Below are 18,507 nucleotides of genomic sequence, written 5' to 3' on the forward strand. Positions count from 1 at the left end.
TTCTACACACAAGCACAGCAAGCACAACAACTTATTCATGTCATGCTTCAATTCCAGGGTTTAAACCTTCAGTCCTTGCCCTTTTGAAGGCACATTAACAGGTGTAAAGCCGAACCCACCCCATCCCATCCCGCTTCCCCCAGATCCCCTCAGAGCGAAATGGCGCTCGAGGGCGAGCCCGCGAGTTGCCATGGCAACAGTGAGGGGGCGGGGTCTGAGCTGCAGAGCAGCGGGGAGGGGCCTCGTGTTGCGGGATCACGTGATCTTGCGTTTTCCCGCCCCCGGCGGCCTTGAACCTCCCCGCTGCCCGTAGGCTCGTGATACCGCCCCGCCCGCCCGGGGGGAGCGCAGTTGGTTGGTCGGAGGGCGAGGGAGGGGGCGGGGCTTGTACTGCGCAGGCGCAGTGAGGGAGGGGGCGCAACCCAGTGAGGAGGAGGCGGCGGCGGCGCGCGAGCGGCTGTGGTCGGTGCGCGCGCCAAGATGGTGAGGGGGGAGCGCGCGCCGCTCCCTCAGGGGGGGACCCGTGGGGATCGTGAGGGGGGGTCCGGCCGGGAGGGGGCTCACCCCGCTGAAATAGTGATTGTTCGCTGATTGAGAAAGATACGATAGGGAAATGATAGAATAATCAGCAGGAAAAACGCGTGATCTGACCTCTGAGGAACTGATTATATGTCTGTGAAACGACTAAGGGCTTGATCGCACCTGGTTGTTGGTTGTCTTGTAATGTTTCGAGCTAATTCACTGACAAACGTCTGATTGTTGCTCATTGAACTCATTTGCCCGAGTGGTGAATTTGAACTTGAGCTGTGATTGCTGGTTGGAACAGACCAAGAGAAACAAGGACTGGAGGATGAATGCTGTGGGTGCTTTGCATTAATATTGGTTAATGGATAAAGTAATGGTTGTGGAGAAATGAGGAGTCATGCATGCTGCTTTTAGTAAAGGTTTGGGAAGGTAAACCTCCTGTGGAAGGAGCAGTTGCAAAGCAAATTTGATCAAATCTTGGGCTGTTTTGCTGTTTGCCTCTCTGGTGAGAGCCGTGCTTGAGGCACTTTGGGAGATTGATGTTTACTTGTCAGTCTGATGGTGAGGGGAGGGGGTGTCCCGAGGGGGATCTGCACAGGAGGGTCCAGGAGCAGCAGCACCTCCTCGGTGGTGCTGGCAGGTGTGCCCGTGTCTGTGCAGCAGTCCTGCCTTGGCTTTCTTCAGTTTTTGTTAAGCCAAGCGTTGGTGAGCCGGCTTAGCCCCGATAAACAGTCTGAATCTGATGTTACCGAGTGTTTTCCTTCAGATCCCCTCAGGGATTTGTGTTTGTGTGGCTGCACAGGTGTGAGCAGGAGCATGGCTTGTCTGCTGGATGAAGCTGGTGAGCCCAGAGGACTGGGAGAAAAGCTTCCCTCACAAAAGAGTATTTTATATAAAATATAACCTCAGCTTTGAAATGCAGCCCTGAGTCCTGTTGGATTTTTAAATTGAGACCTCCTGGGTGAATGAGAGTGGGTGTAAGTGACATTTTATACAAAATACAAGTTCAACTATGGAATGCAGCCCAGAATTCTGTTGTGTTTTAAAGGTTTTTTCCCTGTATGAGTGAGAGTGGATAATAGGGATGTTTCACAGAATCCAGAATGAGTTGGGTTGAAAAAGACCTCTGAGATCATCGAGTTCAGCCTGTTTGGGTCGGAGGGACCCACTCACAGATCAGAGGGAGCCAAGGGTGATCTTTGACGTTTAGGGGAAACAAGCAAAATCAGGGACACTGTACAGGCAGTGCCTGAGCTCTGCTGTCACAGCAGAGCCTGATTTCCTCTCCAGCTGTCCAGGGGAAGCACAGGGATGAAACTTTGTGCCAGAATCTGATCCAGGTGGAAATCTTTTTAGGTGCAACAACAAACGTGGGGTATTGGAAGTGGGGAAGCAGAGCCACCCATCTGCTTTTTAGGGGAAATCTCACAATGTTGAACATGAGGAGACTGAACTAGGAGCTTAAATGGTGACATTCTGGTTTAAAAGCAGTGATTTGTGTCAATGCAAGAGCTCTTTATTAGAGCTTTTGATTGGTAATCTTGCACAATTTTTTTATCTGAGGAATTTTTTTAAGGAAACCTTGAAATACAGTTACTTTGGTACAAAGTTCTTGATGCCTTGGGAATTCACAAATACAGTTCAAGCTGCAGATTTTAAGTAACTTCTTTATCAAGCTGGTATGAACCCCTTGGTGATGGAAGTTGTGTGTATAAAATGTTGCTCAGGAAATGGCAGTGGTTGACTTGGTGCAGTTCAGAAATTGCTTGTGTAAGGGAAGATAACCTGCATGGCTGCTTGTGAAACAATAATTTCCTTCCTCATCTTCAGTGGGATGACTAATATGTTGCTTGAGCATCTCTGAGAGCTTGGTGTGCACAGGGGGAAATGGCTGCATGTTTTTGGGTTAAAACATCTGAAACTCTTTCTGTGTGTGTGAATTCAGTATTTTTGTGGGTAAAAATAAACAAGGACAATGTTGTTCTTAAATACCAATAGTAGCTCTTACTATGTTAAATGCTTAAATTACTTGATCCCATTTGATGTTGCTCTAAGGGACTCCCTTATTTCAGGGCTTGGAAAATGAAGTGTAAAATTTACTTTTTAAGTGTAAAAGTGTAAAATCCACTTCTGAAGTATAAAGTTGACTTCTGAGAGCTTGAGAATAATCCCACTTCAGGAGTAGTTATTAAATACTCCTAGTTAACTGTGTGGCTTTGAAGAGGGAAATTAAAACGGATAAATGTTCTGTTAATGTGGGTTTAAAAAAAAACTATTTCCTTTCACCCATGTTTTTTCTGTTTTATGTGATGCTCTGAAGCTTTGGACAAGCTACATGCAGGCCCTCTTCGGTATTTATGCACAGATGTGTGACACAGGGATTTTTTTTTCTGTTTCACTTTGTGGAAGGATTTATCTCTCCCTCCCCTGTGCCATTTCCTTTTTGCAGAGTGAATCTCTGGTGGTTTGTGATGTTGCTGAAGACCTGGTGGAGAAACTGAGAAAATTCCGATTTCGCAAAGAGACCAACAATGCTGCCATTATAAGTAAGTTCCAAATGTGCCTGACAAAAATTGTCAGAAAATCCTCTCTCCTCTTTCCTTCCCTGTGTAAGATTGCTGCTGTATCAGGTAAACATGAGCCAGGGCAGTGTTTGTTCTCTGAGCTGCAGCACTTTCAATTCTGCCTGTAATTTTAACAATGAAACAGTGCTGTTCCTAGGATTCGAGTCTCCATCTGCTCTTAGCAGAGTATTTATATTTAATTATGGCTCAGAGTCTACCACTGTTTGTAAAATGATTTTGGGAAGTCATGGGATACACTGAAGAAGAAAAACAGAATCACAAGGACTGTAATTGTTGAGTGCTAAAAAGCTTCATGCATCCATTGTGTAAATCGATTGAAAAAAACATTGATCTGTGTTTTATTTTGATTTATAGTGAAAATCGACAAGGATAAGCAGTTGGTGGTGCTGGATGAGGAGCATGAGGTTTGTTAAATGAATTGTAAATAAGAGTATCTTCAGCCTGCAATGTATTGTTGTCTCTAAGGTACTGCCTTAGTTTCAAATTGTTATCAAACTCTTAATCTAATTTGGGTCATGAGCTTATTTAAATGCATGGTCACTCTGCATGTAAAGCACAGCACCATTAATAGTGAAACTATGCAGAAGCAATTGAGTTGACTAATTAATTGCACCAAAAAAAAAAAGTTATTTTAAAGCTGTTTTAATGATGTAAAAAGCATCTTTGGCACCTGCTGGCTTTTTGAAGAGATTTCTGCTGCGTTTCCACGTAGATCTGCACATTTGTCTCTGAACTGGTCTGCCATCAATTAGAAGCAGGATTGCTAATCCCCTGCAGACTCTAAATTTGATGGGTGGCATAATAAGGTCAGCCCAGTGTGTGGTGTTTCTTAACGGTCCATAGGGCAAAATTAAATCCTTCCCAGGGATTTGAGCATTAACCAGAGCTCTGTTCCCTAGAATGTAGATGTTAATGTAACACTCAAATGTAATGGGGAATCTTTGTTGAAGAAGGAAGGACTGAATTTTTCAAACTTTTGATTTATGTAGCTGATTTTAACTTACTTTATAGCGTGTGCTTACTTATTTGAGCTTAGCACTAGGGTTGGCAAAGCATGGTAACTGCCAGCATAGCCAACTAAAGCCAAAAATGTTTGCTCCGCTTATTATGCCTAAAATAGGGGTGATTATTCATGCTAACATTAATTCTGTGTTTAGTCATAGGAGTCTATTGGCACACAGATGTTCCTAAACTGCTGTAGTAATTTGGGAGGTTCTTATCAGTTCACCTGTAGATCAGCATCTGCCCTACAGGTGTTTCAGTGTCCATTACCCTGCTTAAACCTTCCAGTGTGAGGTACATGCTCAAATATTGCTTGTGTTTAATGTCACCAGGGTATTTCTCCTGATGAGCTAAAGGATGAGCTGCCCGAGAGACAACCTCGATATCCTTCCTATGCTGCTGCCATTTGGACTTACTCACTCCTGGAAGCTGTTCAAAATGTTGGACTTCACCTTTTTAGGCCAATAATTGCTGTAGTGTGATCTTGCTGATCCTTTATTTGTGAAATAACCCAGGGATCAGTTCTCAGGCTGCGCTGAACTGTTGTACCACTTGCTGAAACAATGACTCATTTAAGCCTTTCCTGACATTTTATTTCCTTTTACACTATATAATGTTTGGGGAAGTAAAGCAAAGCCACGCTGCTGGTAATGTAAAGAAGTGAGTAAAATGTACCAGTCAGTGGCTATTTCTAAATACAGGATTCTGCCTGTGTAACTGGATCTGTTTTGATACTTTCTCAGGATGTGGCTGTTGTTGTTTTGCTGCAGTTACTGATTCTGGGATTGCTGTGGGCATGTGATCCAGGGAGGAATCCCTGTTTTGAAAAAAAAAGGAACAAAAGAGGGTCAAGTAAATTACTCTAACTAGTGAAATAAAGGGGTACTTGAGTTACATGTGAAGAAAATACCTGCCCTATTAGCCTCAAGAGCTGGCTGGCACCATTCCCTGTGCTGTTCTGAATCTTGCCTTTTATGCCTACAGTGCAGTGGGAGGTTGTAAAACAAAAGTCCTGGCTAAAACTGCAGTTCAAATTGAGTAGAACACCTGAAACAACGAAGTTCTTGGTCAGCAAAGAAAGAATTTGGCTTTCATTAAAAGCCAAAACCACACTGGTGGGTGTGTGAGGTCTTTTTATGAAGCTGGAAGAGGAATATTTATGATGAGAGGGTGATTTTTAGCTCTGATGTGAAACATTGCTACAGAGACAGCCCTCACATTGAGGCAGGGCCAGTACTGAAAGTCAGATGTGGAAGTGAAAACAAAACAGTGAGGTTTTTATTGCCAAATTAAAACATCATCTAAAATGCAACACTGAATTCTGCCTGCATCAGGCTCTGATAACTGAGGATTATATCCTACTAAAATAATTGATTTCTTAGTTTCTTTAACCTCAGAAAAAACATTTATTGTGTATAGTTACAAGTACCAGCATGAAGATGGAAGAGTTTCCTATCCATTGTGCTTTATCTTCTCCAGTCCAGTTGGTGAGTGAACTCTGAGGCTACTGTGTGTTGTAAATTTGGGAATATTCTTTTCTAGGGAAGATAAAACTGAGTACTTAGTGCTCTCAATGAGGTTTTCCTGCCTTTGAGGTTCACATTTAGGGCACTTCAGATGTGTGATAGAAGAGATTCTCTTTTTTCCACTTCTGAAGGCTGAACTAGAGTGTTGGTTTCCTGCTTAGCTGGCCAAAAGGTGTGTCTGCCTAAATGTGACTGTTCTCAGTGTGCTCAGCAGCTCTCCTTTGAAGGGCAGAGCCTGGAGCACTCTGCATCTACTCCTGGAGGTTTAACCTAATTTAACCTGTTTACTCCTCAGATCTTGGGGAAGCCTCAAAACATGACCCTGTAAGGCTCAGGAAGTGAGTGGAGAGAGGGCTGGAAGACACTGCCTGTGTTCCTGAGTGATTCTGCTCAGCTGTCTCTTGCTATTCAGCCATAAGTGACTGGGAGGGAGCAAATTCCTCTCATCTCAGAAGGACATGGGAACCCATTTCTTTCTGAGGATCTTGGAATGCTATTCCTTTCATTCTAACCATGAAAGGAATAGGACTTTAAGAAGGTTAGGATGGCATTTGAGAGGAGTTTTCAGGGGACCTGGGTGTAATGGGCAGCAGTAGAGGATACTGTGAGGGGACAGTCTAAAGAGCTGTCACAGCTGTAGGGGAAAAGGAGGAAGAGAGGGCTCCCTAACTCAGATCTGAGCATGTGAAAGTGCTGGGGGAACAGACTGTTCCAGGAGAAATAGATTCTAATCCTGGATCATCCCAGGTTTGTAGAGAGCAGTATAGAGCATTCTCTGCTTGTCACAGCAACCCTCACCATCAACTTACCTGCACAGGGCACTGTGTCATTTTAATAGAAGCCAAATAACCTGGGTCTTGGTTTGGGCTTACAGAGCTGAACTGCTTCTGGGCTTCCATCTGTGTTCTGAGTTGTAGTAGTGTATCTTGCTGGTATTACTGGATTATCTTTGTTATCCCCTGGAAGAAGATAAACTGATTGCATTGTTTTACCCTTCATTGTATATAAAAGAGTTTAGCAACTACTGAGCATATTCTTCTGTAGTTACCTGAGACTCTTCCTGTGAATGTCTTTAGCTTTCAGTTGAATTCTTAAAAAAACCCCCAAACTTATTTTTGAATTGTTGCAGTCAAAATAATTAAACAAAATCTCTCTTTTTTTTTTTTTCCCCCAATAATTTCAGGATGTAAGCCTGAGCAGCAGATGATGTATGCTGGAAGCAAGAATAAGCTTGTACAGACAGCTGAACTCACTAAGGTATAACTGGCTTTTGAAATAACTGCAGGTTGTTGTTTTGTGTCTTGCTTGAACCAATGGCAAGAAGGGTTTTGTGAGAGTTTGTGATTACAGTGAACAGAGTCTGGTTTAGGGAAGCTGAAGGAGGAGAATGTGTGGAGATTTCTGTACCCTAAAACACTGGGAGGAACAGTGTTCTCTAAAACAAAAATATCCCTCAGTAGGATGGACATCTTTGCTGTGGGGGAGGAATTTACTGATGGGAAGAATAGACTGAAGCCTCAGTGTGGTGTGGAACAGATCAGTTTAGCTGGTTCCTGGGGCTGCATGCTTGCAGAACAGCCTGCAGAGTAAGTAGCATGTGCCAAGGGATGAACACTTTCTTCCTGTGTTGGGTTCTTCCAGTACTGACACCAGAAGAAATCACTGCATTCACTAGGTCTGGCTGTCTGTATGTTTTAGAAAAGAAATGTCACCTGTTTTTCAGTTTGGAGATCTCTGAAATCTTTGCCTAATTGGCACGTAGACTCCTTTTTGCCTCAAGCAGTAAAGCTTAATAGAGTCAGTAGCTGCTTCAGGTTTTTCATACCATGTGAAATGACTTCGGCACTTCCCACTGCACTGTTCCCTTTAGGTCTTCCTTATCCTGCTGAGTCCTTTAACATCCCAGTAAAAATGTCTATGAATCACAGAGTGGCTTGAGTTGGAAGGGACCTTAATGTTCACTTGTTCAAACACTTCCCACTAGAGCAGGTTGCTCCAAGCTCTGTCCAACTTGAGCCTTTTCCAGCTGTGCCTTGTAAGAGAAGACACCTCTGTTCTAAATTAGACTTCAGGTTGACAGGAGTCAATAGGAAGGCAGCAGAAGATGGCAGAAACAATCAGCACAGCCTCAAGAAATCTTTTTTTACATTTCTTGAGACTGCATGTTGGAGGCCTGATAACTGTGATAGAAAGGAGAAAGACAGTTTTCAGTAAGCAAGAAGAAGGGGCTGGTGAGAAGAATGTGAAAGCCTGCAAAGTAGCTCAGTTGGAGTTCCTATCACTTCTGAAATGGGAGAAATTCAGCCTGAATGGCTTTTGAATGCAAGTCCAGGACTGGGTTCATTCATCTTTCCTGAAGGCAGAGAACACAGGCTGTCTCCAGTTGGGATTGCCTGCTTGCTCTTCAAATGTACTTTATTCTTGCCACTTGCTGAGCTGTGTTTCATTTTAACTCCTGCTGTGACTTCCTCCTGGTGTGATTTTTGCTCATGACTCAGCTGAGTTCTCTTGTCAGTCTCCAGAGACTTGCATATTAGCTTGGTTCCTGTTAAGCTGTTCTGTTCTTGTAACACTGATTTTTGGGGTTTCTCCATTTTGAAGGCCTGTGATTTTGTAAAATTACCTGACTTTTGTCTTTGGGCATCTTATGGACTCCAGTCATCAGTGCATAATTAACTCTGTTTCTCTTCAGGCTATTAAAAACAAAACCCAAACCCTAACCAGTTACTTGCCCAGATGGAATGTAAAGAGTATACTGGTGTTTTGGACCTTGTTTTTCTGATTCAAGGCTTCATTAAAGACTTCACAAAGCTTTGGGTTAGTAGTTTTTAGATTGTTTTGGGGGTTTTGCCCAGAAATGCTGTGGCTGCCCCCTCTCTGCAAGTGCCCAAGGCCAGGTTGGATGGGGCTTGGAGCAACTTGGGATAGTGGAAGGTGTTCTTGCCCATGGCAGGGGATTGGAACTAGGTGGTCTTTAAGGTCCCTTCCAACCCAAACCATTCTGTGCTTTTAGGATTTTGTTGGTTTTTCCCCCCAAGTTTTCTATTTTGAGATATTTTACAGGTAAAACAATATGCTACTGGCTACTATGAATTTATTTCAGTTGAAAGAAAAATAACTGTGTTGGACTGAGTAAAATTGCTGAACTTTGGTCTTAGATCAACCCAGATATTAAATTATTTGTATTCTTCAAAATACCATCTTGCTGAGATAATGCATGTGAGAAGGGGCCACTTCAGGGTTATTTTAAAATGCAGTACATGTGCTTTTCTCATATTCTTAAGGGATAAGAGTAAAGCCTAGAAATAGCAATTACAAGATTCTTGTTCATGTTAGTGATGCTTTTTGCCACTTAGTCTTGTGTATTTTTCTCTGATCTGATGCTTTCAAGAAAGCACCTGAAAATTGTAGTTGGCGAGTGGTTTATTGCAGCTCAGACAATGTGTGTGGAAAGGTGCTGCCTGCATAGCGTGCATGTCCCTTTCCAGTCCCATCCCTCATTGATCAATGCCATTTTGTTTAGGTATTCGAAATCAGAAATACAGAAGACCTAACTGAAGAATGGCTGCGTGAGAAACTGGGCTTTTTCCACTAAGGAAAATCTCTAAGTATTTATGTACCATCCTGGTGATACTGGAACCAGACATGAATACTTACATCCAAGCAATGCACTGTATTCACAGCTGTCTCCTGCAGTATCTCTCTTGTGCAGAGTTTGTGCAAAGAATAGCAGGTCTGTCTCCTTGAAGTAACAAATCTTTGCAGGTGTTTCCTTATTTGTACCTGCTAAAAGGGAATACTCCTCTGCAGGGACTCCTTTTGCACTCCTGTGACTAATATTTCTGTAACTAAAATAGTTCAGTTCTGGATTTATAACCGTGTACAAACATCATTTGGAAGCTGACGCTAACTTTTTCTGAGCTACAAATGCATCCTTATGACACACATTAGCCATTTATATGCAGAATTTATGTACTGTCACTTACCAGATTTTTTGACTTAATGTCTTCTCAATTTTGAGGCATATGTTGGGAGCTCCCTGGAAGCACTTGTTTGGTATTAAAAAGTCAAAATCCTTGTACTGCAAATCCATCCATTTATCTTTCCATCGAGTCCATGTGAACTGTCTCAAATTCTTGGAACTAATTTTTGTCATTCCAGGAATTCCTCAGTTGCCTGAGTCAATCTTCTTAAATTTCAGGGCAAAGCTTTGACTGTCCAGTTCTCATGCTAATACAGTCTCACAGGAACTAGCTGATAACTAAGGGCTGAACTACAACTCTGGTTCCTCTTGTACCAGATTTCTTCTTGCATCTCTGTTCTGACACTGTTGAGAAGTTTACCTCTGCTCATTTCCTGTTATCTGAACACCTGGTGAATACTGTGTGCCTTTCATTTGTTAGCTTTAAAAGGACTTGAGAATTTTACACTGCCACTTCTTACAAATTTGGTAAAAACTTTGTTAAAGAATCCAAGTAATATTTGTTCCTAGTGCCTCGTGCTGCAGTTGACATCTGTTAAAACAAAAAGCCAACCTCATTTTCTTTGAAATTCTAATCATCTGCTCCATTTGTAGGAGTCAGGAGGTTAAAGTTTTTCATGATAATGAACGATTTATATCTCTTTTGTTATAAAAGTTGGCCACACATAGCTTTTGAGTACTTTAATTATTACAACCTCTAACTTTCTTAATGTCTTTTTGGTCAAAATTACATTCCAGATGAAGCTTTTGCATAAGTGATATTTGATTTTCATCTACTTAACGGTTCATCTCTTTGAAACAGCAAATCTAATGTGAAAATAGTATTTAACTTTTATAAATGACCAGTCTTTTTACAGGTCTGTTTTATATTGAATAGAGTAGTTGTGTGATGTGGGACACGTTCAGCACGTGCTGTGGCAGAAGGAGCACTCATGGGACAGTCTCTCCCTATCTTGCTCGTGAGTGTTTGTTGTGCTTCTGAAGAAGTGTCTGCGTAAGAGCAGCTTCCTGTTGATAACATACCTTAAAATACAGCTGCCCCAACCAATCTGCTCGCTGGGAAGGAATGCAGTGTTAAATTTGGAGGCCAGTATTTCATGCTGTGAAACCTTTGCTGAAAGTGGGGTTATTTTTCATTTGTCAACTTAGGTTGTGTTAGTGTTAAAACACTAACTCCTGCAAGATCAAAAGGAATTCATTTGCAGAGGTCTTCAGTTTTGGTAAATCTCTTCCTATTTTGATGTTATTGCTCATTTATTTGTATATAAATCTGACTTGAGAGGAGCTTTTCAAAATACAGGTTGGAATGATCCAATTAAATTGATCTTTTGGTGTGGGAAAGAAGTGCTTGTAATTAAATTTCTGTGTTAACGTACTGAACTGGAAAAACAATTTCATTTCCCTGGACGAAAAATGTTGATTATGAAACTGTTGCTTTATCATTCTGTACTGCAGATCAATAAAAACCATGTCTTTTGTGACAAACATTGTATAAATAAGACTTCGGCTTAAAGGGTAGTGTCATTCCAAGCATCAGTCTGGAAACAATAAGACTCTCTTTTGAGGTTTTTTTTGGGATTGTACTAAAGGTGAGACATGTCAAAGTACAGTGTGGGCGAGAGGGAAGCTGCTGCTTGGAATGTTCAGCTTGATTTGCAGTGGGGAAAAACTGGATTAATCATGTCTGTTGTACTTTGTACACTGGTGGGCTGCCAGCAGCCAACTGCTGCCTGCGCAGGTCTGCAAAAAAATAACTGTACAAGAGGCCTGCATCAGGAGGGAAGGGAGGAGCTGCTGCATGAAATGATGAAATTTGACCTTTCATCTCTGGATTGCTCCCCCTTCTGCCAAGAAATCATTTCTCCTTAGAGCTGAATCTTCAGCCGAGTTCTTCCACTTCACATGTTCTCGTGCCTCACTTAAGCACTTTCTGCCTTGGGTGCTGCCCCTCCAGCCTTGCAGGGAGCAGACAGATCCTCATGAGAGTGTTAAAGCCCAGTTTCTCCTGAAAGGTGCTGTTGATGCTGCTCAGCCCACCAGTATTGCTCTTCAGCCAGCCCTGCCTGGCAGCTGTTCCTTCTTCCCTGGCTGAGCTGTGGAAGCAGCTGCAGGTTCTGGGAAGATGAGTGTGCAGAGGGTGTTTGCTGTTCAGCCTTGTTTGTGTTCTCTTTGGTCTTAATGCAGTGTTTTGACACAACTGGCTGCTGCTAATTGTCCTGGGCTCTTGAGATGCAGGTAGTGCTAACACTTGATTAAACAAAGACATCATTATGTCCAGGTCTTTCCTGCACAAATAATCCTTGTTTTCATAACATCTTTCCCCACCTTATCTGTAGAACTGTGTGTTCTGTGCTGCTGCCCCCTTAGGCTCAGTGGGAGGCAGATGAGTCCATGTTCAGGCCAGTATGTTCCTGCTGGGCTTTGCTGGTGAGTTGCCCATCTGTAATCACACATTTCTCTTGAATTTTCAGACCTCTAAAGAGACATCTAAAGGACAGCATAAATTAGCCTAGGGGAGCCTTTGTAGCTAAAGGTCTGAGAGTCAGCATTTTCCACTGGGAGCTCCTATTTTTCAGGAGTTGGTAAGTTGGCCATAAAATCCTTGGTCTGGAGTTAAAGGTCTCTCCAAGGGAGACTTCTGCCACAATTAATCAGGTTTACTTTAAATATTGACTAGATGGCTGGGATACAGCTCTTGTAATCCTATTCACTGAGGGTAAGCTGAATTAAAGCATGAATTTGCATGTCAGCCCATGAAATAGACTTGTAGTGTTCTGAATATTTTTAACAAAAAAATGTAAATGCTGGTATTTGATGGTTTAAGTGTATTTCTAGTTTAATGAATACTGTTCTGATCTATTAAAGGAGGCAATAATGTAGGTCTTGATACCTTTTTCACGTCTCCAAAGGAGAATCTTTGCATTTGTACCAGGATTCCATTTTTGTATCTTTAACTGTAACATAGCTGGTCCAGAAGCAATGTTAAACTGATGATGGGTCTGACTCAAACAGGCAGAAGCAAGAGAATTCAATTCCTTACTTCAGAGCATTCCAAAAATAAACATCATGAACATTGTTTTTATACATACATGTAGTGACTGTGAAGTGGAGCTATGGTGGAACATGAGAAGGGGCTCAGTGAAACTCTTGTGTTTGTTCTGTGGTCCAGACTTGTCTTAAAAGGTGTGAGAGGTTCACGGCCAGATTTGAGAATTTGGCAGTTCCATGAAAATACCAGTAACCAGTACAACTTCCATATGCTGTTTAGTCTCTGCTACTTCACATTGCATGTTTACTTTAAACCAAATCTTTTTTTGCTAAGCATGGTGCTTGTATTGGTTTAAATAAAATGTTTCATTAAGAGGTTGTGTTGGCCTGTTTTAATTGCAAAGTAGTCCCTGTGTGACAGGGAAAATCTGGTGATTCTTCCTTTTCTCAGTTTCCTGGAGTTTGTGTTGGACTTGTAAGGTGTCTTCAGTCTCAACTGCTCCCTCATTTGCTGTTGTACCTAAAATAATTCCTGTTTCCATCTGCTGTGATGGGGAGGAGAGGAGCTGTTGGAATATTACAGGGAACTCCTGTGCTCTGCTGCTTTCCACCTTTGTGTCACAGACCTCCCACTGCCTCCAGATGAGGTGCAAGGCAGCGTGGGGCTTAGTGTCAGCCTGAAATGTCACACAAACTTCCCTGTTCCACCTCTCCCATGAGGCTCCTGGCAGAACCTGGAGCTGTGGAATACAATACAGAGTGCAGGTGCCCCCTGAACAGTGTCAGAGTAGCTGTCAAGGAAACCAAAGCTTGAAGGAGACAAAGGAACTTTGTTTTTTTACCTTCCCACAGTCATTGGCTCATCTCTTTCCTGCCAAGAGACCCCTGCATTAATTTGATTTAAGCCCTTTTTTTCTGCATTCTTGTTGTTTCATCCTGTTGTGATCTTTGGAGACTTTGGTTCCTCTTTTGTTGAAAAAACTGCCAAGTATAACCCAAGGAATTCAGCTTCAGTACCTGACATAATTGTTTCTGTGAACACCAAAGAACAGCATTACTAGGCCATTGATTAGACATGACAGAAATAAACCCCTTTGCTCCCAGGTGAGAGGACTCTGTGAAGAAGAAAATGCACAGCTGCTTCAGCACATCTGGCTCCTGGGTGGCATCTCAGTCACTGAAATGTAAAGGAATAAATAGCATTTATTTATTCTGTGGCATTCTCTGCTCATCACTGAGTGTGCTTCACTAGGAAATGGGCAGTAGTTCATTGGTACTGCCACATCACAGGCCATAAAAACAACAGCAGAGTAAAGAGAATTGCCAGGAGATCAGGGATACGAAGGGCAGCTGCTTCCATTCAGGAAAGGTCATTGGCTTCTAATAGTTATGATGAAAAGGTCAATTGAGTGGTGATTAAAGTCAAAGCAAAGGGGGAGTAGGAATCAAAATGGGAAACCTCTGCAGAGCAGGACCAGCCTGCAGTGTACCTGCAGCCTGAGCATCTCACAGTGGTGCTTTCCCTTCCAGGGGTGTGGAGACAGCTTGCCCAGGGCTGGGAATTTGCTAAGGAGATCTGTGGCTTGGCAAGGTGTCTGGGAATAATATAGAGAAGAGGAGAAATGAGGTTTGTTCTGGAGGACCTGGAAGAAGAATCACAGGATGGTTTGGAAGGGACCTTAAATCCCACCCAGTTCCACTCCTGCCATGAGCAGGGACACCTTCCACTATCCCAGGCTGCTCCAAGCCTTGTCCAACCTGGCCTTGGGCACTTCCAGGGATGGAAGCTGGGGCAGTTGCTGTCTGTGTGTGACAGTGTGTGAGTATGCCTGTGCCTGCTGTTCCATGGGTTGTTGAATTGACTGGAATACAAGCTGGCTCTCCCAAGCTCCTCACAGTGAAGTTCTTGCAATTTCCTGTTTAGGTGCAGGTGAGGGTGGGAAGCCAGGCACAGGCAGTGAAATTCTGACACAGTGCCACTGAGAGGCAGAACTGACATGGGAGGGCTGGTGGGGCTGTGGGAAGCACATGAGGTACTCTGTAGGTGTAAGAGTGGCTGGAATTTGTTCAGCTGCACTCCTGTATGGCAGGGCTGAGGATTTAAGGTGGGCCTCACCCCTTGGAGCAAAACTGAAGATGTAGCAGGTGGGTCATCTCCTGCACTTGTTAGTTGGCACAGTTGTGTCAGCTGCAGTTTTGGTGATGTACTACAAGGTCTAAAGAAATTAAGCTCAGCTTCCTGTGGGAAAGCCTGCACAGAGGGACTTATAAATGCTGGAGGTGTTGGATTTGGCTTCTACCTGTGTAACTCCAGTTTGGTTACATCCTCTGCAGGGCTTCCCTTAGGGTAGGTAACTGCTTCTCTCTGCCAGCAAAGCAGAGCTGTGGAGATGGTGTCATTTGTTCCCACCTCCTCCAGAAGGGAACTGATCCCAGTGAATTGGCCCTGTGTGCTGAGCTGGCCTTGAGGCTGGTCTGGGAACACAGTTTAAATGATAACTGCTAGGGAAGAGAGAGATTTTCTGGGATCTGAGAGGCAGCCCTGGTGTTCTTGAAGAGCAGCCTTGAACTGCCAGACATGCAGGCATGTAGGTTCCTACAGTACAGCAGGGAAAAGGAGTTGTAGTTCTCAAAGTATGTATCTGGGATCAACCTCTTGGGGAATTGGCATCCTCTCTCTGGGCTGCAGAGTAAGGGAGTGCACTGGCTTGGTTTGTGCTGTGTTCAAGGCATTGGAAATGTCAATTCTAGCATGGTTTTAATAAATACAGTTCTGAAGTACAAGGACCCCTGGCTTTAGCTTTTAACTTTTCAAATAAATACACATTTGTATCTGGTTTCTATATTGAAAGGTTGAACATAAGGCTGAGCAATTGCATACCTCAAGTTTTCTATTTTCATTTTGTGGGAAGTAGCAAAGGGTGAAATACTAAAGTGAATATCCTCTGTAGATGGTTAGAACAGTGCTGGCATGTCATGAACCTGTTGGAGTGACTCCTCAGGAAGCCACCAAGTTGATCAGAGGAATAGAGCATCTCTGCTGTGAGGAAAGACTGAGAGAATTGGGATTGTTCAGCCTGGTGAAGAGAAGGCTTACAGCACCTGAAAGGAGCCTACAAGAAAGATGGAGAGGGAATATTTACGACAGCCTGGAGTACCAGGACAAGGGAGAATGGCTTCAAACTGAAAGAGTATGTTTAGATTGAATATCTGAAAAACTTTTTGACTGTGAGGGTGGTGAGGCACTGGCACAGATTATCCAGAGAAGCTGTGAATGTCCCATCCTTGGAAGTTTTAAAGCCAGGTTGGACTGGGCTTGGAGCAACCTGGGATATAGTGGAAGGAGTTCCTACCTAGGGCAGGGGGATTAGGACCAGATGATCTTTAAGGTCCCTTCCAACCCAACCCATTCAGGGGTTCCATGGTTCTGAGTTCACATCAATGTAAACTTGGGCACTGTTCCCCTCCCAGGTTTTGCTGGCTTTTTTCCATGTCTGCTGTTCCTTTGGGTGCTGTTGGATGCTGTGATCCTGTGTGGATAAGAGGCTGTCTGATGCAGTGTGTGTGTGCAGCATCCTGTGCAGCCTCGCTGTGCTCTGGGCAACCCCCTGTCTCTTCTCTAGCCATGGAACCAAGGGGATTATTTTGATGCCTTTGCAGATATGTGGTTAATCAGAGTGACCCATTGTGTCCCAGCATGGGGGGATCGTCTCCTCTGGACTGTCCTGTCGTGTTTCATTCCTTCAGGGACTGCAAACATGCTCTGGGTTAACCCTGTTCACCTCTGGAGCAACGTGAGGTGTCTCCTACAGAACTGATGGAGCTGGGCTGAAACTCCCCTGACAGCTCTCACAGCTCCTCAGCAGGGGACAGAGGGGAGACAGGAGCAATTATCATCCAGAGGGACTCTGAATGCAGAACAGACGTAAACACTGGGAGAACAGCACGTCTGTCTTTCACGGCAAATTTACTCCTGTGACAGGGAAGTCCTGCCCAGGCTGTCTGAAAGGCACACGCTGTCACCCCCATTCCTGCTGTTCCATGCCATGAGCCCCATGAATGCAGCTTCTCTTCCCTCTCCTGGAGCCCTTGGCTCAGCAAGTAATATAATGCACCCTTGAAATCCCTGTGCCAAACAGCAGCTGGTGTTGTCACCTCATTGCTGTGGAAAATGGGAAGACAGCAGAAGAAAATGGGGCAGGAAACATTCAGTTGAAAGGGGAAGGGCCACCAGCCATCCTGTAGTTTTGCTGAGCCTTAGAGCATGGAAGCAGAGCAAAAATCAGTGATCATTGTCCCTATGGAGCTGAAGAAGGAACAAGAGAAATCTAACATTTGTTCAAAATAATGTCTAATTTTAAATATCCACTATTGGAAAATGCTGCTGGATAATTGGAAGGAGAACGTGCCTGCCTTGCTCACAACTGCACTCTGCCTGGCCATCTGCTCTGCCAGCAACAAATCCTGGATTGATCTGCGAGTGTGATTAATTCAGCTAGGACGACAGGATCAAGGGATCAGCCAGAGACAATATTTATACCCTACCTCCAACTGTGAATGTGCAATTGTTTGGTTCAGGAGTACAAAACAAATTGTATAGCTGTATTACTGGGAGAATAGAAAAATAGAAGCATCCACTCACGAGCCCTTCTTTCCTTGGATGGCCCCATTCCAAGGTCTGTAAGTACAGTTTAATACAAGCCAGTTCCCTGTCTGGGAGGTGAACAAAGCTTTTCTCATCTACAGAGAACTTTTGCATCTTTACTGCTGCTGCCTCATTCCTGTGGTTTAGTCCTAAAACTTTGGAGGTACTGGCTCTGTGCCCTCATGCACACGGGCTGTGGATGTGGAGTGTGAGTCAGCCACTCCACCCAGCTCCCTGTGCCTGAGGTTACTGGTGGGAGCTGCAGCCAGAGCAGAGCTGGACTTTAAATATGAAGAACAACCAGTGGGGTGGATTTCTAGCACTGGTCCAGCTTTGAGCTGATTTGGTAATATGGATGTAGCTGGAGAGATCAAAAGCAAGCTTTGTGAAGGAATTTAGATGTGGATGGAGGCTTTTGAAATCCTATTTAGTGTGATTTAAGTGTATAAATACACATTGGGCCTGAAGGTGCCATACTCAGAGCCACAAGGAATGTCTGTGGGAGAGCAGGAAGACTAAAGTCAGAGCCCTCCACAGCTTATTTTTTTCTGATACAAAGCTGAAGTTGTGTGTATCTTGCCTCCTTTTGAGCAGAAACAAAAAGGCTGTTAATCCCTGGAAGTGTCCCAGGCCAGGCTGGATGGGACTTGGAGCAACCTGGTCTAGTGGAGAGTGTCCCTGCCAGTGGCAGGGGGTGGAACTGGACAATTTTAAGGTTCCTTCCAACCCAAGCCATTCTGGGATTCTAAGAGGTAAGGACTAAGGGTGACATTTTTGGAGCCACCACTGCTACAGCCAGGCTAATGCCGAATGTTTTGGAAAATCCCCTCCATTGTTGATGAGCAGCCAAATCCTGAAATGCATTATTATTTTTTTTAAAAAAATACAACTCTTGGCCCCTTTTCCTGTTCACACACTGTTATCATGCTCAGAATTGTGCGGAAAGCCAATAGCAGGAGCTCTACCCAGCATGAGAAAAACAAACCCTGTTATTTATGAGGACAGGTTGAGTATTCAGTATTTAGCCTATTAAATGAAAACTGTTGCCATCTGACCATGAATGTTAGAGGGATTGAGGCCACGGGTGGATTCTGTAATGAGTCCTGGTGAGATGCCTGACAGCACCCGTGTTCTGAAATTGGGTTTTAAATGTGATTGTTTCTCTTGAGACTGGCTTTCATGTGCAACGGAATTTATCATCTTAATTTGTTTATGTGATCACTACTAAATGGGAGAGCCTAAGCAGGGATTCTG

The 18,507-nt window shown here is 43.7% G+C and overlaps 1 protein-coding gene across 2 annotated transcripts; it reads left to right on the plus strand.

Annotated features, from left to right (window-relative positions):
• The first annotated feature begins 380 nt into the window (after window positions 1-380).
• On the plus strand, window positions 381-12,983 carry GMFB (glia maturation factor beta). 2 transcript variants are annotated; one of them, XM_009101617.4, is made up of 7 exons: window positions 381-483; window positions 2,975-3,071; window positions 3,465-3,514; window positions 4,445-4,494; window positions 5,517-5,599; window positions 6,822-6,895; window positions 9,162-12,983. In XM_009101617.4, exons 1-7 carry the CDS (start codon window positions 481-483, stop codon window positions 9,231-9,233), a joined length of 429 nt encoding a protein of 142 aa, XP_009099865.1. In that variant the 5' UTR covers window positions 381-480; the 3' UTR covers window positions 9,234-12,983. The 2 variants fall into 2 exon arrangements, with proteins under 2 accessions (XP_009099865.1, XP_018762609.1); XM_018907064.3 differs by having other exon boundaries at window positions 403-466.
• The last annotated feature ends 5,524 nt before the right edge of the window (window positions 12,984-18,507 follow it).

The sequence above is a fragment of the Serinus canaria genome, chromosome 5 (genome assembly GCF_022539315.1).
Source record: "Serinus canaria isolate serCan28SL12 chromosome 5, serCan2020, whole genome shotgun sequence".
Lineage (NCBI taxonomy): Eukaryota > Metazoa > Chordata > Aves > Passeriformes > Fringillidae > Serinus > Serinus canaria.

Coding starts and splice junctions, on each gene's coding strand:
- GMFB (XM_009101617.4), top strand. Junction 4,495..5,516: donor CTGCCCGAGAGACAACCTCG/ATATCCTTCCTA, acceptor CTCAGAAAAAAC/ATTTATTGTGTATAGTTACA. Junction 6,896..9,161: donor AGACAGCTGAACTCACTAAG/GTATAACTGGCT, acceptor CATTTTGTTTAG/GTATTCGAAATCAGAAATAC.